Raw genomic sequence first — 23,679 nt, 5'->3', positions numbered from 1 at the left:
AGCCAAAGTTTATCATATTTGAGTCTCAAAGGAAACCTTAACAAAATCTCAGAATTGCTAATAGTGCAGACTACATTCTTTGATTACTTTTGTTACTAGAAATTAGTAGCCAAAGGGAAAAAAAAAACAAAGAAAATTAACCACTTAGAAATTTCAGGACTCAGACAACTCTTGGATCAAAGAGGAAATTAAGACTGAAATGAAAAAATAAGTCCATAAGAAAGAACAGTAGCAGCCAGGTGCAGCAGCATGTTCCAGCAGTCCCACTGAGGCTCAGGAGAGAGGATCACTTGAGCCCAGGAGTTCGAGGCTGTAGTGGGGTCTGATCGTGCCTGTGAATAGCCACTGCACTTCAGCCTGGGCAACATAGCAAGATCTTGTCTCTTTAAAAAAAAAAAAGAACAATCACAGATATCTCTTATATGATGAAGAAATCAATGAATTAAAAATGCAACTCAATAAGCCAGGTACAGATAGACAAATACTGCATGATCTCACTTATATGTGTAGAATCTTATAAATTCAAACTCCTAGAAGCAGGGTAGGATGGTGGTTACCAGGGGCTGGAGGATTTGGGGAGGGTGGAGAATAGGGAGGTGTTGGTCAAAGGATACAAAGTTTCCCTTAGACAGGAGGAATAAATTCTGGAGATCTGTCGTACAGCCTGGTAACTATAATTAATAATAATATATAGTACATGTGAAAATTGCTAAAAGAGTAGATTTTAAATATTCTCCTTCCAAAAGTGAAATGTGAAATGATGGATATATTAATTAGCTTGATCTAATCATTTCACAGTGTATACACACATCAACCCATCACGTTGTATACCATAAATACATACAATTTGTCATTTGTCCATTAAAGCATTAAAATACAACTCAAAATTGAGGGGAGAGCAACAATTATAAATCTTTAAAGTGCAGAGGAAAGGATTACTAAACATAAAATGCACTGTTAAAGAATTAGAAAACAGAGAAGCAGAAGTGATAAATTTGAGATTTGATTCTTTTCAGGAGAAAAGAACCCACATAGAATTGGAAACCCATTAGCTTGCCTAATGAAGAAAAAGTGAGAGGAAAATGCAGATATTTGACGTTAGAAATTAGAAGGGGAAAGTAACCACAGATGCAGAGGAAATAAAAATAATTATAAGAGTGTGCAAATTGATATGCTTTGCTGAATGGGGTGTGTGTATATATTATATTTAGGTCAAAAAGTATACACTATTCTAAATATATGTTTAGTATGAGAACTGCTTACATGTAAAAATCAGTGGCTTTCTTATATTACAAAAATAACCAGTTAGAAAATATCACAGGGAATAGAGTTAATAAGAAAGTTACTGAACTATAGGAAGAAAAGTATTAAACTTTTATCAAGGTATTTATTCAATGTATTTAACAAACCCTTATACAATATAAGGCTTACTATTTGCTGGGTATATTTGATCCTTAACAACCCCAGAAGGTAGGTTTGATTATATCCACATTTTACAGATGAAGAAACTGAGGCACGGAGAAGTTCAGTAACTTGGCCAAAGTGACACAGGTGGTAAGTGGCCAGGATTCAAAACGTAGGCAGCTTCCGGCATCTGTGCTGTTTGTGACTGTGCTGCCTAGTGAATCAGAGCAGAGAGGTACCACGTTCCAGGAGGGCAGACTCGCTGTCATAAAATGCTCCATTCACAGCCAGACTGAGCTCTCCGGCAAGGGCTGAAGTGCTAACCTTCTGTCCAGGGTGAGCGTCAACACAATGGCAAACTGTCAAGGAGCTCTAGGACCTCCCCTAAGTGCACCGAATCACGCAGAGATCAGTCACATGGAACTCGACCTTGAGATTCACCTGCCAGGGCTCCGAGGGGGAGCTGCGGCTCAGCATGGAGCCAGCCCACCCCCCACCCACCACTTCTCATCTGGCTGCCTCTCCCCTGCGTCCCGCAACACAGATGCGATGGCATGGCAGGGCGGATCCTTTCTGACTCAACACGCCCTGTCCTCCTCTCTTAGATCCAGGAGATGGTCCACTCGGAGGTGGCTGCCTACGACTCGGGCCGGCCGGGGCCGCTGCTGGGCCGCCCGGCGATGCTGGCCAGCCACATGAGCGCCCTCAGCCAGTCCCAGCTCATCTCGCAGATGGGCATCAGGAGCAGCATCGCCCACAGCTCCCCGTCTCCCCCGGGGAGCAAGTCAGCGACGCCCTCTCCCTCCAGTTCAACTCAGGAGGAGGAGTCGGAAGCCCATTTCAAGGTGCGTGGGGCAGGGGGCAGAGGCGCCAAGCCATGAGGTGCCCTCCCATCGGCAGGGATGGGTCCTATGGGACACGGGCGTCAACTCCCTCTAGTAGAGACTAGAAAAGTGGCTGGACCAGGGCTGAGGAACCTGTGGCCTTGGGGCCACATGTGGCCTTCTAGATCCTTGAGTGCAACCTTTTGACTGAGTCCACATTTTACAGAACAAATCCTTTTAATAAATCGCTAACTTTCTGTCCAGGGTGACTGTCAACACAATGCAAACTGTCAAGGAGCTGTAGGAGCTGAGTTGCCCTAAGCGCACTGAATCGTGCAGGGGTCAAAGCTGCATGGAGCTTGACCTTGAGATCCACTTGTCAGGGACCCGAGGGGGAGCTGCAGCCGCTGGACCCTTTGCTGGAAACCAAGGAAAAGGAAAGTCAGCAGGTGAAGCACTTGGCCCATGAGGATGGCACCCATGGGGCCTGGGGTATCGTGCTCTGCCTGCTATATTTGTCGAGTGTCCTTGACCAGCTCGGTCCCCTCTGTGTCCCCAAGGCCTTGTGCATAAAGCAGCGGCAACTCCAACAAATGTTGAGGGGGTGGGGTGAGAACATGCCGTGAAAACGTGGCCAAGTCTTATTCCTGCATGGCCAGCGGGTCATTTCTACAGTATGGATGGCTTCAGCGAGGCCATCAGGGTCACATCTCATGGCCATCTTGGCCTTTTAAAATATTGTGACAAAAAACATGTGGTCCAGCAGAGGGCCCCTCTGGGCCCAGGGTATTCAACACTGACCTGGGGGGTGCTAAAAATGCCCCCCATTGGAGACCTGCCTCCCCCCAACATCCCAGGAGTCCAGAGTGGTCCAGCTTCTTCAAGAACGCATCAGGGATGGGGGCCACCACCTGTCAAGGCTCTGGTCCTTTCTTTGCACTGACTCCAAGCCTGCCTCCCTGATGGGGAGCACCTTGTTTTACTGGGGAGGAGATCAGAGACCCCGAGAGGCTGGAGGTGGGAGTGTTTGCCAGAATCTCCAGCGAGCTGGTGGCAGAATCAAGACTTGACCCTGGGACTCCTGTCTCCATCATCCTGGAGCCCTTTCTTCTTCGTAAGGGCCTCTCACCCTTTTCCACGTGGTGGCCCTGCAGACGCCCGGGCAGTAACCATGGTGCCAGTGCCATGAGACCCTGCCCTGTTGGACTGGGGAAAGGGTGCTTAACTCCGAATCCTGGTTCAGCTTCGTCCTCAGGATAACTCAGCTTTTATCGTAGGCCAGGCAGGGATGGCTTTTATTTTACTTTTTATTCAACAAACACTTCTAAAACACTCCCTGTGGGCCAGACACTGTTCTAAGCACATAAGTATTTGCCCATGTAATCCCCATAACAATCCTGTGTGGCAGGTACCATTCTTATCTCCACCGGGCAGGTGGGGAAACTGAGGCACAGACCGGTTAAGTAACTTATCCAGTGTCACACAGCCAGTAGGCGGCAGAACCAGAACTCAAACCCAGGCAGCTACAAGTGCAGCTGTCATATTTGTCCTTAAGCCCCTGCACTGTGAAGTCTGTTCAGTCTTCATCAGTACAAGATGCATCTTTGTCCCTTTCTCTTGCTCGTGTCTCACCACGGTGCTGACAGAACTGAGGCTTGGAGAGGGAGGTGGCTGCAGATAAAGCGTCAGGAACAGAACCAGTGTTGCTGCAGACCCTGTCCCTCCCTGCCCCTCAGACGTGGAGGCCTGAGTGGTGTCCACTGGCCACTGTTCCCCTATCAGTTCATGGTGTCACCTTCATCCTCTTGGCACACAGAGCCACAGCCTTCGCTGCAGGATCCAGAGCTTTTGATCAAAGTTCTCTGTCCCTGTGCGGCCTCCGCGTCCTAACAGAGACCCACTGAGGTCTGTAGTGGGCATCCCAACCCCCTCCCCATCCTGGAAGCCCGAAATCAGGTGCTCACAGGATTGTGGTCCTAGAGTCTTTCCAGGGTGCGGCCACTGGCTCCAGGGTTGACCCACTGACCGTCGCGTTAGCCTCATCCCTTCCAGCCACCTCACAGGCATCCAGGGGACTAAGCCACCTGTCCAAAGTTGCAACACAGAGACGTGGTGGAGGAGACCAGCTTTTTGTAATCCAGGATAATCTTTGGGGATTATTTGTGATCACGAGAGGAAGAGCAGTTAAGAAAGAGTTATGTATCCCAAACTTGGACACAGCCCCCCAGATGATGGCACATGCTTTCAGTGTCATGGCAAAGCATCGTCTCACTCACATAATTCGGCTCACTCACGAATTATCTGATTCTCTAGGTGGATAGGCCTTGCTTTGACTCAATATTCATTATTGATTAGGGGAGTTTACAATTCTGTAAAAGTAGATGTTACCTTGGGGAGGAAAAAAGTGATAGAGATATAAATGATTTTTGTCTGATTACAAGGCAAATTAATTTTGCCCTGTAGAGATGCAAGTGATTTCTGTCCAGCAGAGAAGATTAAAAGTCCCAAAGGTGATAGTTTTATGGCTCTACAGGACATTAACCAATTTTACGTATAATTTAATAATCTAATTCCAACATTCTTTCAGTGACTATAAAGACTTCTCTTCCTCCTGCATTTCTTTGAATCAACTTTACAGTCCTGCTGATTCTCTTTCATGAGTTAAAGAAACACCCAAGGATTTTATCCGGGGTAGGGGGTGAGGGGCTGTCTGTCTGTTGCCTCCCCCACCTAGCGAGGGGTCAGCCTGGCAGCGTTTGAGCCCCGTGGTGGCAGCGCCTGTCATTGCCTGTGTGTCAGCAGGGCTGGACAGGCACACGCGGCTGTCGAGGAAAGTCTGGCCCGGCCGAGGGCTGCGTGGATCACCTTTGGCAGGTGGCCTTTAGGCTTCTTTGGTTTTCTGATTTCCTCTCCTCCGGGCAGATCTCGGGAGAAAAAAGACCCTCAGCTGACCCAGGAAAAAAAGCCAAGAACCCCAAAAAGAAGAAAAAGAAGGACCCGAACGAGCCACAGAAGCCTGTGTCAGCCTACGCACTCTTCTTCAGAGACACTCAGGCCGCCATCAAGGGACAGAACCCCAGCGCCACCTTCGGGGATGTGTCCAAGATCGTGGCCTCCATGTGGGACAGCTTGGGAGAGGAGCAGAAGCAGGTGAGCCCCCATCCCTTTCTGGGCTATCCTCTTTGTGGTCCTAGACTTTGGAGGGCTGAAACCAAGCCCCACCTCTGGGATGAGAGACTCTCGCAGAGTCCTTCCTGGGCTCAGTTTGCCCATCTGTAAACTGGGAAGCCCATCTGTAAACTATAAACTAGGTTCCTTCTAGTTCTACTATGACCAGCTACGCTCACTAGTGCCTTAACCATCCTGGCTCCCTGCTTCTCCATCTATGATATGAGAATAGGAACCTCATCCATCTTGTCCTCCAGCCCTGAAAGTCTGGAGTCCAGGCCGGAGCTTCCTACCCTACTTACCATGTGCCTGTGGCCTCCTCTGAAGGCCTCCAGGGGGAATAGAGAGCACAATTAGCTCATAGGCAAATACAATGACCAGTCGTGTGCTGTGTGACTTCAGGCTGACCACCTAACCTCTCTGAGCCTGTGTTTTCCTATCTGTAAAACAGGGGTGCTGGCTGCCATTCTCTGAACTCATGTCTAGCCTGAGATCCCCTTCCACTATGTCACTGAATCCATACAAGACACCAAGAGGTTAAGTGACTTGCCCAGGGTCACCATAGGGAATCAGGGGACAGTCAGGATTTGCATTCAGACCTGTAGAACTAGGAAGCTCAGTGAGGCTATGAGTGTAAGAGATAATAAATAAATAGCAGATAAGTAAATGTAAAATTCCAGTTGTGATTGTGTCATGTGCCAAGAGGGTACATGGCACATGAGAGTGAAAAGAGAGGGAACAGACATAGTCCTGTGGGGTCAGGTCTCCAGGTGAGACCTGAAGGTGAGCTCCCATAGGGAGGCGAAGCACCCCACGGAGGGAGGCCTGGCAAGGAAAGGACAAGTACGTATGAATGAGTAGAGACCAGGATGGCCAGAGAGGAGACAGTGTCACCATGGCAGAGACAGAGCTGAAGAGGAAGGCAGGGCCCTTGCAGGCCTTGGAAGGAGTCCGTCCTCATGCTAAGAGCAGAGGAACCGACGGAAGAATTTTATGCACAGGAGGGGGCTGGTGTGGCTGCATAAGGCAGATGTGAGTGGATGTGGCCGGTCCTGCAGTCATGCACATGGGAGAGGACAGTGGCCTGGACCAAGTGTTTGGGGTAGGGGACCCAGAGTGTGTCATGGAAGTCACCTCCTTGGATCGGGGCTGTGTTCTGGGTAAATGGAGATGCCTTTTACTGAGATGGGAGACACAGGAAGAGCAGTAGGCTTGAGGCCAGGAAGAGAGATTATTGTCTTATCTTAAAAGCCTCCTTTTTCACATTCTAAAATTTTTAATAATTTTAGAAGGTATTATAGTGTAAACGGTTTATTTGTGAGATCACCCCAAAATCTGCTGATAGGAGAGTGGGGAAGTGAGACAGGGAAAGGAAATCAGATTGTCAAAGAAGCTACCACTGCTGGAGACAGGAATGTGACCCCACTGGGGAACTCGGGGGCCAGCGCAGAACCGCCATACCTTAGAGTGACCCCATCTGGGTGCAAGGGTGCTGGGGTGGACGCCAGCTTTTGTCATTCACTGGTTGAGAGCTGCTCCAGGGGACGTGAATTCTCCAGCACTCCTGGCCTGCTGCGCACATGGCAGACCGGGCTGCTGCTACCAGCACGAACCCTCAGGCAAAAGAACACGGAGACACTGCTGTTGGTGGTTGGAAGCTGAGCTCGTGCGTAGTACAGCGGTAAGGGCCTAGGGGTTAAGGGACAGGGCACTGCCAGCCTCTGCCGCAGGGACGTTTGTCATTTTCACTGGTTTGTTGGCATCCATTCCCCTTCCTAAGAAGACCTCAGTTTCTTTGGTGGCAAGAGGAATTTCTTCTCCCCTTTGTGCACAGTCTGAGGGGACAGTGGTCTCGGGTGCTCTGTCCCTGGACACTGACACTCCTTCTAGCAGAGACTGCCTCTGACCCCATTCAACGCAGCCCAGGGGCCAGCGAAGGTGGTTGAGGGTCCTTACCTCCTGCCTTGGTCCTGTTTCTGAGTTTTTGATTCATTTTTCTTGACCTTTCTGGTGTATTTTTTTTCAATCCAAGAACTTGTTACATATTTATTCCCATTCAATAATTGCTATATCTCCCCTTTTACTCAGTACATTATAAATGGCATGGTTTTTATTCACATTTTTTCTGGCAGATTGTTGTTGATGTATAAAAAAGTTAAGAATTTATTTTGGACCTACCCACCTGGCTAAACTATTCTATTTCTGATCATTTTAAATTAATTCCTGGGTCTTCCAGGTTAATACACACACACACACACACACACACACACACACATCTCCCTATATACATATATATATATATGTCTATAAATATATACATGTGTATATATATATTTTACAAATGATGATGATTTTTGTCTCTTTATTTTTGTCTCATTTCTCATATTTATATTTCTAATTTTGTTTTCTTTTCCCAGCTACTCTGACTAGGATTCTAAAAAAATATGTTCAATAATGGTGGGGATAATGGTCTTCTTACTTTCTTTGGATTACTTCTCATGTCTCACTATTAAATAAGGCTGGCTGATAGCTTGTATCTGTTTTTTTAAATTACATTAATAAATTTTGTGTATAGTCCTATTTTACTAATAATTAATATACTAATAACCAAGGGAAGTGTTATTGAGAAAATTATAGGAAACAAACAAACAAGAAAAAAACCCCACTTCTCCCCGAAAGTTCCAAGCCTGGCTGATTACTAGGAAAGCTCTTTCAAAGCATCAAAGCACAGACAATTCTAGAGCTTAGAAAAATGAAAACCTTCACAAGTCTTTATACACAATGTAATCTTGATACTAAGACATAATGAAGCTAACTGTATCAGTTAGTTTTGAATGTGTAACAAACAATTCCAAAACTTAATGGCTTCAAACAACAGCCATGTATTCAACTCACAATTCTGAGGGCCCATGAGTTGTGCTGGGCTCAGCTGAATGGTTCTTCTGCTACATTTAGCTGGGCTCACCCATGTGGTTGTAGTCAGCTGCCAGTAAATTAAGCAGCTCTGCTTCTGGGAGTTGGATGGCTATCAGTTAAGAGCAGTGGGAACTCAAACGCTGTGGGTTCGTATCCCACCAGAGTTGAAATGAAAATTTTATAAAAAATGAAGAGTAGTGGGGCCAAACTGGGCCATGTGTCTCTCATCACCCAGCATCTAGCTCAGGCTTGTTCACATAGCAACTCAGAGTTCCAGCAACAGCAGGAGGACAAGCCCCAATGTGTAAGCACTTTTCCAGTCTCTGCTTGCATCAAATTTGCTCTCATCCTATTGGCCAAAGCAAATCTTAAGGCCAAGCCCCATGTCATTGTGGGAGGGTTCTACCAAAAGGTATGGACACAAGGAGGTGTGAACACACTGGCCTCTCCTACAATAACATATGAACCTAGGTCTAAAATGCCTAATAAAAATTTTAGCAAATTGAATCCAGATTCACATGCTATGAATGAGCAGGGTTCATTCTAGGATGCAAAGATGGTGCAACATTAAGACATCTGCACTGTGCTGGATCAAAATAGGGGGCTTCAAGGGGCCTTGTCTTTTTATAGTCAGTGTGCTGGTGTGACCTGGAGGCCCAGAGAGGTGAAGCATGTTGCCCAAGGGCACAGAGCAACTTGGCTGAGGAACTGGGATATACCCTGGTCTCCATAATCCCTGTACGGTTCTCCCAAAGGGGGCTGGTGGGTGACTGACCCAGTTTCTGATGCCAACACCCCCATCCATGCATGGCCCTTGAATCCACACCTTCCCATCCCAGGCTCCTGCCCTGTGTCTCCTCTGTAACATTCTCCCCATTGCCCGTGTGTTGGATCTTTCAGGCCTATAAGAGGAAGACCGAAGCAGCGAAAAAGGAATATCTGAAGGCTCTGGCCGCCTACAGGGCTAGCCTCGTCTCCAAGGTAACACCTGGAGTCCCCGGGTACAGCCCTGATTGGGCGGGCACCAGAGGGAGGGAGTGAGGACGGGCCCACGGGAGTGGTCAGCACCACGGGTCTTGGAAAGGATGGGTGAGACCGACGTGGTCATGTCTGCAGTGCATGTACGGTGCGCCACGCTCACTCTGGGCACTTTACATGCATCTCACTTCATTGACTTCTTCCAAGACCCCAGCCCCAGAGGGGTTAAGCGGCTTGCCTGAAACTATCCAGTTTGTTAAAGTGGCCATGCTAAGATTCAACCCAGTTTTGCCAGTTTTCAAATTTTGGCCTTCACTCCTGACCACGGTGGGGTTCAGGACATGCTACCCCAAAATATCGCATCTCATCACCACACTCTCTGCCTCATCTGTCAACACCAGCAACGCAAGAGGCGAGGTGTGCTGTGGATGCGTGGCCCAAGGAGAGGTGGGTGCTGTCCTGGAAGCTGTCACAGAGGAGATGGCATCTGTGATGGGCCACAAAGGCCAAGGAAGGAGAGTGTTCGAGGCCGAGGGAATGGCACGTGCGAAGGCGGGGGCTGGGAGGACGGCGCGTCTGGGTGATGCTGGGTCCGCCGGCCCGGCTGAGGAACAGGAGACTCCCCCGTGGGCAGAGCAGCCCCCCAGGGATAAAAGCAGGGGCTGGTTGGATGGTCAGAGCCAAGCGTACTAGGCAGCCTGCGTCAGCTCTGGTTGCAGAGCCAGCCGGGGGCCGTGGCAGAGGGTTGCAGAGCCACCTGGCCTCGCAGCCCAAGTTCTGGCTTACCCCTCTTCTCCAGCGACTGGTTTCTGTCTCCTTCCAGAGCTCCCCGGACCAAGGTGAGACCAAGAGCACTCAGGCGAACCCACCAGCCAAGATGCTGCCACCCAAGCAGCCCATGTACACCATGCCGGGCCTGGCCTCCTTCCTGGCGCCGTCGGACCTGCAGGCCTTCCGCAGCGGGGCCTCTCCTGCCAGCCTCGCCCGGACGCTGGGCTCCAAGTCGCTGCTGCCTGGCCTCAGCGCGTCCCCACCGCCGCCACCCTCCTTCCCGCTCAGCCCCCCACTGCACCAGCAACTGCCACTGCCCCCCCACGCACAGGGCGCCCTCCTCAGCCCACCCGTCAGCATGTCCCCCGCCCCCCAGGCCCCTGTCCTGCCCACCCCCATGGCACTCCAGGTGCAGCTGGCGATGAGCCCCTCACCTCCAGGGCCACAGGTAAGCGGGGTGGAGTAGGAATGAGCCCTTCTGCGACCCCACGTGCAGAGGGGAAGCAGCTTGGGATTTCAGATCCTGGCCCTGCCACTCACCAGCAATGTGACCTCAGCCTTGGCACCTGACCTCTCTGAGCCTCAGCTATGACATGGGTCTGGTACACCTTACCTGAGACATAACTGGCTGTCAGGAACAGTAGACAAGTTGCCAGGCTGATTCTTAGGCTATTCCAGTCCCTCCTTCCCACACGCCTGTCCATCCCAGCTCCCTGGCCCCAGGGGCTGGGGCCACCGTGGCTTCTGACAGATTAGCCCTAGTCCCTGGCTCTCCCCAAAGCCTTCAAGGCCTGGCCCCTGCTGACTGTGCACAGAGACTGTTACAAGGGTCCCACAGCCCTTGGAAGGTGTTCAGCCCAATGACTCCATTTTACAGATTGGGAAACTGCGGCCCAGAAAGGGCAATGCCCTTAAAGCAAACTGTGTCACCCCGATTCAGCTAAGACAAGGGTTGAATATTTTGAAACACGCTGTGCTGGGGGAAAGGAAGATGCATTGGGAGCAGAGTGGACATTGCGTGTGACCCAGAGGAAGTGTCTCTGCAGAGCGAGGATGCCCTCAGCACAGGGCCCCTCCCCACCCCCCTGGGCTGCCTGACACGGCGCACCCCCACCCCCTGGTCTCTCCTCGGCTGACCGTGTCCTCCTTCCTCTGCAGGACTTCCCCCACATCTCTGAGTTCCCCGGCAGCTCAGGCCCCCGCTCTCCTGGCCCATCCAACCCCACGAGCAGCGGGGACTGGGACAGCAGTTACCCCAGCGGGGAGTGCGGCATCAGCACCTGCAGGTCAGTCCTCGCCCGTCGTGCCACTGGTCCTGCCTCTGTCCTGCTGGCACGGGAGAGTGGGAACTGGAAGGCCAGGGGAAGGGGCTTGGGCGCAGCCCTATAGTCACTGCCAGCCCCGCGGGGGGGCGGGGTAGAGTCTTAAGCAGAGGACGCCCGCCGGGTGGGCCCTGGATGGGGAGGCCTGTTGGGAAATGAGGCTGTCTTCAGTCTTGCTTTCTTTCTTCCTTCCATCTCACATTCACAGAGGGGTCCTGTGTCTCAGGCCAGGTTCCCTAGAGGCAGAGCCTGAGGGAGCAGGGATTAGGTGCCCAGGATCATGTGTAGTGGAGTCGCGTTTGCAGGAGAAGGGGGTGAGGGAGGCGGACAGGCAGGGGCAGGAGCTGGCAAGGATGTGGCCTCAGCTGGACCCCAGCTCCCCCCTGATCCCACGGGAGCCCTGGAGCATGACGGTACCTCAGAGTGTGCAGAATGGGGCCCACCTATGGGTCAGGACCTGGCTGTGTGTACCCCTGTGTCAGTCAGCCCTTGGCTGTGGGCTCCCCTGGGGGAGTGAAGCCCCCCGGGCAGGGCAGTCCCCATTCAGCCACGGCCACTTCTCTAGGGAAGAGGGCAGCTGAGAATGCAGGATGGGGGACCAACTGCCCAGACTCTGGCGTCACAGGGCTCCTTCCTGGTGCTTGGTGGGCCTCCTGCCTTGGGCCTGCCCTCCCGTCCTGCGCTCTTAGCCTTTCAAACGCTGTCCCAGCGACAGCTCCACAGCCTGGAAGGTGCGGCACCATGTTTAGTGGCCATCTCTGCGCTGGCGCTAGCTGCTCCTAGCCTGAGGTGTGGGCCTTCCAGGTCAGGGCTCCCCCCACTGCCAAGGTCGCCCGTGCTCTGGGTACTGCACAAGCCAACAGGGCGCGTGCCCCCTTTCCAACATGCCCGGGAAGAGGTTCTATGCAGGTGAGCAAGGATTCCCTCCCCGCACCCCGAGCAGGTACAGACCCTCCTACCCCAGCCCTTCCCCCTCACCGTGGGAAGCCGAGGCAATGTCTTTAGTGGACATCACAGAATGTCAGAGCTCCCTGAGGCTGGCCCTTCGCACCCAGCGTGGAGGTCAGACCACAGCAGTGGCCTATTTTAAAAACATAAAAATCACCTGTCCTCCCTTAATCCAGTTTGAAATTCACAAATGAAAATCCTGCAATTAAAAACCGACGTGAGAGCCATGGTGACGTTGGCATGGGCTTCCATGCAGGACAGGCACGCTGCTGCCCTTCCTCCCAGAGCTGAGGACCCGGTGGTCCCTGCCGGGATTCCAGGAGGGGCTTGTCTCTGCGTGGTGGGTGGTCCAGGGGGGCGTGGCCGTGTGTTCCTCCGCAGAGGGGCTGCTGGATCAGGCGGAGTGACGGGCCGGAGTGCAGCGGTCCTGGTGCTCCCCAGGCCGGGGTGGGCTCAGCAGCCCTGACGGCCCCTCCTCTCTCCCACAGCCTGCTCCCCAGGGACAAACCACTCTACCTCACCTAAGCCCGCCTCCCCCCCTCCCTGAGGCTCACTGGAAGGGCGCTGCTCCGGGCCTGAAGGGCTGACAGCAGAAAAGAGGCCTTGGCAGGAGGCAGGGTGACAGATCCGAGAGAGCAGTGACACACCAATGCCCCAGGGCTGAGTCTCTCCCTCGACCTCCCACCAGACTCTGCAGAGGCGGCCCACCGCCCGCCGCCAGCCCAAAGAACCTGCAGGAACCTTCTGCCCGCTGACCTGCTTGCTCCAGGGTAGCTGTGGACCCCGCTCCTCGCCCCGCACACGGTACCTACATCCGGATGCCTGGCCCCAGCCCCAGCCCACGTGGGCTGCCCCTGGCAGGGTCTCTTACCAACAGACACCTGCCCCAGACGCATGGGCCAGGGGGCCGGCCCGCCATGGACGTGCACATAACGGTTTTCCAGTGTGAACAAGAGTATGAAACCTATAAACTGTCGGCTCCGTGTAAGTAGTCGGCTAAGTGTTTTAGAACTGTGCTGAAGACATCTGTAAGATTATTTTGTGGGGGAAAAAGTAGTTTCCTTTAAGGTAAAAAAGCATTTTATATGACCCTTAGCACATTTTTTTTTAAGTTTTATCTTAAGGGAGACATGCACAAAAGCGGCCGCCAAACCGTTTCGTTGTCTGCATAGCCAGAACCGGACAGTGACAGCCACCCTTGGAGGATCGCTCTTTTCCTTTAACCATATGTCCATCTATTTAAAATTGCCAGCGACGACCTTTGTCTATTTATGAAGAAACCTTGAGAACAAAGTTGCAGCTTATCATAACGTGCGTGTGGTTTTGGGGTTTGGTTTTGGTTTTGGTTCTTGACGTTGTTTGCAGCTGTTTCCTGGCCCTGGCGAATGTGTGTCTCGGTGCCCAGTGCTTCTCTCGACTCTCTTTATAATAAAACCTCTGAAAAGTTGAAAACAAGTCTGTGTCTTCTCGTGCTTTGTGAGCCAGGGCTGGGCCTCCTGAAGTGGCATTTGGTGGTGGCTTGGCCAGGACAGAGCCCCTCGTAGCAGGCAGACCTGGGGAACAGTCTCCCTTGCCATTCACCAGCCCACATGGGTCTGCGTGTGGGTGACAGGGCCACGCTGACCTCAGTCTTGCCATGTAAAGAAGTGAGATAAAAATGGTGCAGACCCATGGGGCTCTGGTGATGTTGGGCAGAGAGCCACCACACCAGATCGGGCATCAGCAGGTGACCGTGGCGACCTCCCACCAAGCCCCTCGAGGATGGGGTCTTGCAGGCTGGTGGAGATGAGGGAGCCCTGGGAGGGGGACAGGAGGCTTCTTCAAGCCTGAGTGTAGGCAGTGTCCTAGACAGGGGACTCTCTAAACCAGGTTCCCCAACAGATGTCAGGTGGTGGTACTTAAAAAAAAGTGGTAATAGTAATGTGACTATTTTACATCTGGAAAGTAACGATTGCTGGTGTGAAGGGGTCGGTGGGAGGCTGCAAGCTGTTGCACCTGCTGGTGACACGGCTGCTTTGAGCTGCGGGCAGGTGCCCCTGTTCCCAGCCAGGCCCGTGACCCTGACAGAGGAGCCCCCACGTTCACGACGGCTCTCGGGGCCTCTTGTTCTCCACTCGTGGGCAACCCCTCCGGGAGTGGGGTGTGATTTCTCTGTGAGCAGTTTCCTCACTGGAGGGCATTTTGTAATCCACTTTGGAAAAAGAATAAAGAAATCCCAAACAAACAAAAACAACCAGCCTCACGTTAGTACAGCACCGCGATGTAGAGCGTAAATATTTCATGTGGTTTCGGTTTCCGTTCCTGTGTGGAGCTTGGCAGTGACACGGTGATGGCTTAGGCAGTTTGATATTTGACTCTTGCTTTTATATTTAAGAAAACAGCGGCACTGGGATCCACGCAGATAGCCACGATAACACGCGTGTGGGGCCATCCGATCCGTGCCTCTGGGGCAGGTCTGCTGCCACCCCCAGGGCTGTGCCAGGAGCTCAGGAGTCCTTGGGAAGTGTCTGCACCGCAAGGCGCGCCTCTCGGCTGCACGGGCCACTCAGAGATCCCGGTTGGAATCTCAGTACCCTGCTGTGGACATCAGGGACTGTTGTGTGGGTGTGTCCTGTGGCCCCAGAGGGTGGGCACAGAGCCAACAGTTCAGTGGACCCAGCCAAAAGGTTGCTTTTGGGGCCATGGAGTAAACATGGGTCGACTCAGTCCGTTTGGGCTGCCGTAACAGAATGCCATCCGGGTGGGGAACCTGCAGCCTTCTGATTTCAAGATTGTTCTCTTTTAAGCGCCAAAGGAAGTACGAAAGCCTCATATTTCTCTACTACATCGCTTTTAATAAAGGATTTGTTCTGTAGAATTTGGATTCAATCAAAAGGCCGCACTTAAGGACCTAGAAGGCCATTTATGGCCTTAAGGCTGCAGGTTGCCCGAGTGGCTTATGACAATAGAAATTTATTACTCGTAGTTCTAGAGGCCAGGAAGTCCAAGGTCAAAGCTCCAGCAGATCTGGTGTCTGGTGAGGGCCTGCTTCCTGGTTCATGGACGTCCATCTTCTCGCCGTGTCCTCACGGAGCAGGAGGACGCAGGGAGCTCTTAGCAGAACCCCGATCAGAAGGGGTCTACCCTCGGGACCTAATCATCTCCCAAAGGCCCCACCTCCAAGTACCATCGTATCAGGGGTTAAGAGGTCAACATACGAATTTGGGGAGGACGCAGGCATTCGGTCCGTAGCACCGACTGCAGCAGGTGCTATTTGCGTCCCACCCAGGTCCCCTCTGCTGGCCAGAGCCCACCCCAGCCCCTGAGCGTCAGCTGCTGTAGTTTACAGCTGCCCTATCCCAGACCGATCGGAAGGTTGTGCCCCCAGAGCGGCCTGCAACTAATTACCAAATCGTGGAGAAGCCAGCTCTGTGGCATCATCCGCACTCGGAGCGCCCGTGGGATCAGGCTGGAATGGCCCTGGCTGCAACATGACCCTTCCCTGCTCTGAGGACTTTACTCCCCTTCTGAGCACACCCACTCAGCAAACCACTTGAACAAGAATCTCCATCTAAGGCTCTGTATGTTTCTGTGGAAAGGGACCTTTGATACCAGCTGAGTTTAGTGGGGCCACATCAGTGATGTCCCACATTTCACTGGCTCTGCCTTTACCTGCAAATGTGCAAATGCAAGACTTTCCGTGTTGGAACACAACCCAAGCCCCACCCAAGGGGCACCCTCTTTCCTGGGAAGCAACGTGTGCTACATTCTTTCTGTTCCATCCTGCAGTGATGGCGGCCACAAGCCATGGAGCCGCTGAGAGCCCAGTGCCACACCCACTGTAGCAGCCCCGAGGTCCCTGCCCCGGATGCTCCCTCCCCCGCTGTGGTCCCTGCGTCCCCGTCCCTGAAGCTGCCAGCCCTGGATCCCACAGCTTTGTTGTGGGCCAGGCACTCCTGCAGCGGCGGCATCCGCCATCCGCCAGGGCCAGGCTGTGGTCTGGGCCTGCCACATCTCGGGGCCACATGTCATTGCTGGACCCTAGCGCAGTGGCCCTGACACTGGGAAAGCCTTTGCCTCCTCTGCCTGCAGCCTGTCCCCACTATCCAGGGAGCTGCCCCAGGGACCAGCACACTCACCCTTCCCAGTGCTTGGACCTGCTTCAGACTCCTTCATCCAACACCTCTGTCTACACACACATCGGCGACCTGGCAGGCAGCACCGCCTGAGCCCAGGCCGAGACTCCTGCCCCAGGAGGAAGGCATGGTGGGTCCCAGATGGCCCAGCAATAATTCCTCCCTGGAGAGAGACATGAATTTCCTTACTAGACTGCAATGTGGGCAACATGACATGGGTTAATTTTTTTATTAATTTGCAGATGAATGCTAAAATTCATGATGCTAAAATTCAATTTGTTCATTCAGCAAGAATACAAACAACTGGGCCGTTACTGTTTGCCAGGCCCTGGGCTGAGCACATGGAATCAGACACAGACCCAGGCCCCCAACACTTAAGGTCCAGTTGGGAAGGCAGAGAAGGAAAAGGTAATTTTATAATTAATTAAATATTAGTAACTTGACATTATAAACCATAAAAGTATAAAATTAAAAATACCATGTGACCATTGCAAGAAGGGAGAGTCGGGAAATGCAGGAGAGGACGGGAGGAGGCTTCCCTGGTGACATCTGGGCCATGCCCTGACCGATGACTAGGGTGGGGTTAAAACTGACACGTGCTCCAGTGTGCCACGCTTTCCCGTTTGTATGCAGCATGCATGTATTAATATTTGTGCATATGTGTGTGGTAATATGCATTTCTGTGCACGTGGTATGCATGTCTGCATGGCGTGTTTGGCAAATCCAGGATATATGTATATATGTATGGTGTGTGGTGTGCATATGTGTAGCTGGTATGCATGTGTGATAGCACACACATAAGCACAGCACCAAAACACATACAGATGCATGCACACATATACCACACAAACACATACACCCACACACATCAAACCCACACATGGGTATTTTACACACACCCACACCACACAAACATATACACATGCACATGCATAGCACATGGACACACTCCACCACATACCACATGCATGCCACGTGCACATACATACTATGCAATGATATACTACACACATGTAAACAAGCATACCACACTCATACATACAAGGGCACCACATACATATACACACACCACATACACATAAACATCCCCTACATCCCTACCCACTAGACACACAAGTGCATCTTGCACACACATGCCCATCACATGCACACACATGCATTCACACACACCGACCACACAACTGTTCATACTGGTACACAGCATGTGCTATACATGCATCAGTTAGCATGGGAATTATACGTTCTTGAAAGTTTGAAAGAACTCACTTGCAAAAAAGATCTGGTGTGCTATTATAGATTCAAGGTTTTTAAAAAATTGCTCAACACATCAGTTATCACTCAACTCTGCTTCCCAGATTGCCCAAAACTAATAAGCCCGCATCCACTAGATGCCGGAGGGCAGTCATTCAGAGAGAGCGCGAGCGGTGCTCTGCTATGATGGTTAAGAGAGAGGGCTTTGGACACAGCTTGCCTGGGAAAACACTGACTCAACTGCCACGAATTTGTATGAGTCTGGGCAAGTTTCTTAACTTCTCCATTTCCTCATACGTAACTCGGGGATAATAGTCTCCTCTTCAAAGGGCTGTTGTACCAATGAGTTAAAATACGTAAATTTCTTAGAATAGTATTATCATTATCCTTGTTATTATTATTCGATCTCCACATCAGAAGGTCGAGTTCTTGCATTATGCACTAGTCAGGAAGTGCTAGGCGATGCTGTGGTAGCAACTCCTGGCATCTCAGGGGCTTAACCCGGTACAGTTTATTGCTGGCTCGTTCTGGTCCTCACGCTTTTGGACGGTTCTCTGAGAACACTCGGGGATCCAGGGTTGTTCTCTGCGGTGGCTCTGCCACCCTCTTGGCCCTCGAGTCCTACCCTGTATCTTCTGCTGCAGCCAGCCAATGACTATGCAGAAGATCAGGGAACAAGGCCTGGAGGTGGCACATGTCACTGCCGCCCATTTTCTGACGGTCAGAACTGGTCAGCAGGGCCGGGAAATGGAATCTTCCTGGAGAAAAATGCAAGTTTATGGAACTCACAGCAATACTTTCACCATATACTATAACAAATTTTCAGATGAAGAACATGCTGCCCAGAGAGGTCGAGGTACTTGTTGGAGGTCACATAATTTATATGGGGCTGAGAATTAAAATGACATCAGACCCCAAATCTATGCTCTTTCCAAATGTCTTACACTTGCACACAGGAAGCAAGCCCTGCAGGAGGGCTGGGGCTTGGCTTGCAAATGGTCCCCAGAGCATCACTTTACACACAGCCCTAGCAAGCTCCACCTTCCAGCTGTTAGCATATTAAGGAGGGGAGCAACAAATTTCTTCTAGAGGCTGGCACACCAGACGGGTGAGAAGTGACGCTGGCCGGTGTGGGGAGAGACAGGGAAATGATGAAGCAGACATGGGAACTCAAGAAACGTGGCAATCTGGGGACATTCAGCACAGGATCAAACTGTCCTACACACACGCACTGCCCCTGTGGGCGTCAGCACAAACACCTCGGTCAGGTATGCTTTAAAGTAATGGCTGGATCCGCAGCATTCGGGAAGGAATTTTGTCTAGCCTGCTTATAACTTTTTCTTAAGTTTCAACATTTCTGGGGGAGACGTGTATGGATTATTGGAGACATTTATTTCTGCAAAATGGCTTCCATCCTGGCAAAGTGGACCAGATGAGCTGTCACTGTCCTTCAGGTGAAGGGGTGTGGGCACGGTCTGGAGAGAGATGGCTTGGTTCAGAGTGTGAACCCCAGCAGGGCAGGACCAGAGAGGCTTCAGGCACAATGGAGGTTGCACAGCATCTGGCAAGAAGCAGAAACTGTGGGTGGCAACAGCCTTGGGGCTCTAGGACAACTGCGCCCTTCCTGCCTGTGACACTTGGGAAAGTCTCCATCTGGAGATTTGATTTCCTCATGTGAAAAACGGTGATGGTAACAGCTATGGCTCTGCTTAACGATTAAATGAGAAAATCGATGTGAATCGCCTGAAAAAATTTAACAAATGTTGTTTGTTTGTCTCTCTAGGCCTTACTTTCCTCACCTGAGAAGTGGGACTACTATTAGTCATCCCACAAAACGGTCGTTAGCATCACAAGCAATGGCACATGTGAAGATGTCTGGCTCCTACCAAGTCACATTCTTGTTTATTATGATGTGGGTTTTTTCACCTGGACCTGAAAGTCAAAAGACCAGTGTCACCCTTAATCTCTATGGCCCCCGTCTCACTCTGCATGCAGGGGTCAAAGCGCCTCTCCTGTCCCCTTCCCTCCTGTTTTGCTCCCGCTACTGGAAGGCCCCTCTCTCTCTGCCCTCCGGGCTTTGCCTGTGTTTGACCTCATACCTTAGAGCTACGCTTCCCAGTGGAGGAAGGCTGCCCTCCGGAGGTTCCTATTAAACACAAAACCAGGTTAGTGGGCTTTCAGCAGATACTAGTGAACTCCTGTTAAGTGCCAGGCGCTGTGCTTGGTGCCACAGTGATGAGTGAGACGGTGCAGGCAGGTCCCCACCCTTTGGGACTTAAGACTAGCAGGAAAAATAAGCAAGGACACCTGCAGAATCAGAGAAGACTACAGGTTGTCATGATGCTAAGAAGGGCCTGAACGAGAGGGGTCCTGTTTTAGGGTGCTCTGGTGGCCCCCACACCTGCAGTCATTTCCTTCCACGGGACGACCGTGTGGATAGCGCCGGGAGCCGGCTGGGGCGGAGGTGCTGCCCGCTGTTCTTGCAAGCGCTGGGCCGAGAGTGCTGGGCCCGGGGGCGGGGAGGACCTGGTCGTGTACAGTCACCTGGTGGGGGCTGCTCTGCACAGACCTTTCCTGCTGTTTGATGACGGCAAGTAGCATCCACACGGGTGTGAGAATATGAATTTTCACGGTCCTTGACTTCAACTTTAAAACTTTAGTAATACAGTCATCCCTACCTACGGGGGATTTGTTCCAGGATTCCCGCCCCCACCCCCCCCAAACAGATACCAAAATCCGAGAATGTTCAAGTCCCTAATATAAAATGGTGTAGTATTTGCATATAACTTACTCACATCATCTCTAGATTACTTATACTTAATCCAATGCACATGCTATGTAGATCATTGTTATGCTGTGTTGGTTTTTTATTTGTATTCTTTTTCAGGTTGTATTGTTACTTCTTATTTTTCTCTTTTCTGAATATTTTCCATCTGCAGGTGCTTGAATCTGCGGATGCGGACTGTACATACCCGTGGCTTAAAAAGTCCAGTTGTACTAAGAAGCTTACAATGCAACCAGCCTGTCTTCGCTCTCGCCTCCGTCTGACCCCTGACTCCTACCACCTGGGGCTAAATATTCGCAGCTCTTTTTGTCATAAAACAAATAAATACACAGACATTGCTAAGTCTGGATATTTCTAATATCTTTAAATATTATGTATTCACTTCTTTTTTTTTTTTTTTTTTGAGACAGAGTCTCACTCTTTTGCCCGGGCTAGAGTGAATGCCGTGGCGTCAGCCTAGCTCACAGCAACCTCAAACTCCTGGGCTCAAGCAATCCTCCTGCCTCAGCCTCCCGAGTAGCTGGGACTACAGGCATGCGCCACCATGCTCGGCTAATTTCTCTATATATTTTTAGTTGTCCAATTAATTTCTTTCTATTTTTAGTAGAGATGGGGTTTCGCTCTTGCTCAGGCTGGTTTCAAACTCCTGAGCTCAAATAATCCGCCTGCCTCGGCCTCCCAGAGTGCTAGGATTATAGGCATGAGCCACCGCGCCCGGCCTATGTATTCACTTCTTTCTGTGGAAAAAGGGGGCTCAGTGCTCCACCCCCATCTCCCCCCTCCCCTGTCTCCCCAGTGAAGCTGCACAGTAACTGTGGTTCATGGATGTTCCATGTTCACTCATGTTGGCTGATGGGCCAAGCTGTGTGCTTGAATTATATTTTTTTCCTTGAATAAGTTTTTGCTTTTATTTTCTGTTTTTGATGCGCTTGATTTTCTTCTCTCTCAGTCACCAGTTCTTCCCCAAATCTGACGGAACTGGGAACTCCCTCTGAACACGGTCAGACCCTCTGTGCTCCAGCCGGGTCTCTCTTTCTCTAGGCAGATGACAGCCGTCAGCGGAACCTTCCTTTCACTGTTATTAATAGCAAATTCCTCGCCTTTCTCTGCTGATGGGGCCTCTCCCTTCTGGGTTCCCTCCATTCCTCTTTATTGTTTTGCTTCTTTACCAAGATAGAGCACATCTTCCGGGCACTTTCTAAGAAAGAATATGTGGGAAATAAATTTGCGGTTCACAAATGTTTGCTTTCTGCCCTTGCCCTTGATTGATGATTTTACTGGGCAGAGCCTTCTAGGCCAAAAGGAACTTTCTCTCTGAATGTCGAAGGCATTGCCTCCTTGTTGTTGAAGAGTCGGATGTCATTCTGCCTCCCATTTCTTTATACTCTGCTTACTTTTTGCCCCCTACTCTAGTAACTTTTTGGTTTTCTCTTTGTCCACTATATCTTGAAATATCACAGGGATGCACGTTTAGGTGGGTGTTTTCTCCTTATACTGGTGCTAGGTGGACCCTTCCAATCTGAAGACTGCTAGATTGTAGCTCCCCTTCCAACTTCTTTGATCTTACTCTTAGACTATATTTTTTTAAACTTAGAAACCAAGAATTTGGCTTCTTTGTGTTCTCGTCCATGAAGAAATGGTGGTTCTCTTTGCTAATAGCAAGAGTGCGAGGAACGAAGTGCTCAGTGAATGCCCCACTTGCATGTCTCACACCGGGGGCAGTAGGGAGTTGGCGGGTGGTCTCTGAGCACCTTCATCTCCCCCTCTTGGGCTGGCTCTAGCCACAGACTTACATCCTCAGCTCAGCCAGCCCTGCCTAAGCCCCTGCCAAGTCCACCTTCGATGAGGACAGTGTAAGTCAGATCCAGCTGCCATAACATCAGAAATGGCTTAAACAAGAGAAATTTATTTTCTCACAGTTCTGGAGACAGGAAGTCCAGGGTTCCAGCAGACTTGGTTTCTTCTGAGGCCTCTCTCCTTGGCTTGTCAATGGCCACCTTCTCACTGTGTCCTTGCATGGCCAACCCTCCGTGCACACACGCCCCTGGAGACCAGGCAGATTGGATTGGGGCCCACCCTAACAGCCTCATTTGAACTTAATCACCTCCTTAAAGACCCTATCTCCAAATGCTGCCATGTTCTGAGCCACTGGGGGTTAGGGCTTCAACATGAGAATTTTGGAGAGTACGATTCCGTCCATAACAGACAAGGTGCTCGATAATGATCAGAAACCTCAGGATGCTGGTTAAGTCCAACCAGGGTTCACAGGCCAGGAAAAAGGAAACAGATGCAGACCAGGAAGGATTCTGCTGAGAGCAGGGCAGTCAGATCACTCTTCTAGGCGGATGCGGCGAAGTCCAAACGTGCCGCCCTCCACCTCCAGCGCAGCCTGGTCCATCGCAGGAGACCCCTGCGTCTTGCCAGGTGCCCGCATGCTGGCAGGGTGAAAGGACACCTCCTGACATGTTGGGGTGGATGCTGCAGGACAGGGCTACCTCCCCACATCTCCAGAAGGACCACACCACGTGTCACCTTCCCGCGTGCCTTCCGAAACCCAAGCTTCCCCTCGGGTTTTTGTCTTGCGTCTGGTCCACGACATGTGATTCATGTAAACAGAGTCGATAACCTGTCATTGGCACCAGTGTAGCTGCAAGTTCAGATGACGTCAGGGCCAGGCGGGTAATACAAGCAAAGGGAGGAGACAGGGTGACGTGCAGTCGGGAGGGCTGAGGACTCTGGCTAAGGGAAGAGTGACGCCTGCCCAAAAGCACTGAGATGCCATGTGTGCCAGCCCCCCACAGCGAGCAAACACAAACAAGCAAAACCAAGTTTGCCAACCAAATGCAGCCTCCGAGCACCTAGTCTGTGCCCTTTACTGAGATGCCCTTTACTTAAGAACCTGGCTTTGAAGACACACACGCAAACCCGGTTTTGAATCTTAGCTTCTCTATGAAACACAGAGCTGTGTGAGGAATGTATGAAATAAAGCACGCAAAGTGTTCAGCGCAGGGCCCGAGGCATATAGTAAGTGCTTAATGAATAGTAGCTATTATTATTGTGGTAAATCAGAAGGAAGTAATGGTGATTTTTTTTTAAAAAGCAGCCTTCTTGAGACTAATGGTGAGAGCCCTCCTGTGTGGAGTCATGGCGCCTCCTGGTGGTCGTGATCGAGAACTGCAGCATGGTGTAGCAGGCCT

At 51.1% G+C, this 23,679-nt stretch overlaps 1 protein-coding gene across 4 annotated transcripts in view; it reads left to right on the top strand.

The window, feature by feature from the left end:
* TOX2 (TOX high mobility group box family member 2) overlaps positions 1-13,783 on the top strand; it is a 135,059-nt gene extending 121,276 nt beyond the window's left edge. For 2 of the 4 annotated variants that reach the window (XM_012651163.1, XM_012651165.1), the window contains exons 4-9: positions 2,010-2,249; positions 5,151-5,378; positions 9,213-9,293; positions 10,114-10,509; positions 11,220-11,347; positions 12,820-13,783. In XM_012651163.1, the coding sequence (XP_012506617.1) occupies positions 2,010-2,249; positions 5,151-5,378; positions 9,213-9,293; positions 10,114-10,509; positions 11,220-11,347; positions 12,820-12,856 (1,110 nt within the window). In that variant the 3' untranslated portion in view covers positions 12,857-13,783. The remainder of the gene's footprint in view (positions 1-2,009; positions 2,250-5,150; positions 5,379-9,212; positions 9,294-10,113; positions 10,510-11,219; positions 11,348-12,819) is intronic. The other 2 variants (XM_012651166.1, XM_012651164.1) reach the window with 2 other exon arrangements.
* The last annotated feature ends 9,896 nt before the right edge of the window (positions 13,784-23,679 follow it).

Source organism: Propithecus coquereli, unplaced genomic scaffold, assembly GCF_000956105.1.
Source record: "Propithecus coquereli isolate 6110/MARCELLA unplaced genomic scaffold, Pcoq_1.0 Scaffold35, whole genome shotgun sequence".
Taxonomy (NCBI): Eukaryota; Metazoa; Chordata; class Mammalia; order Primates; family Indriidae; genus Propithecus; species Propithecus coquereli.
Note: the sequence above shows the minus strand (reverse complement) of the source record. Positions and strands in the feature narration are given on the sequence as shown.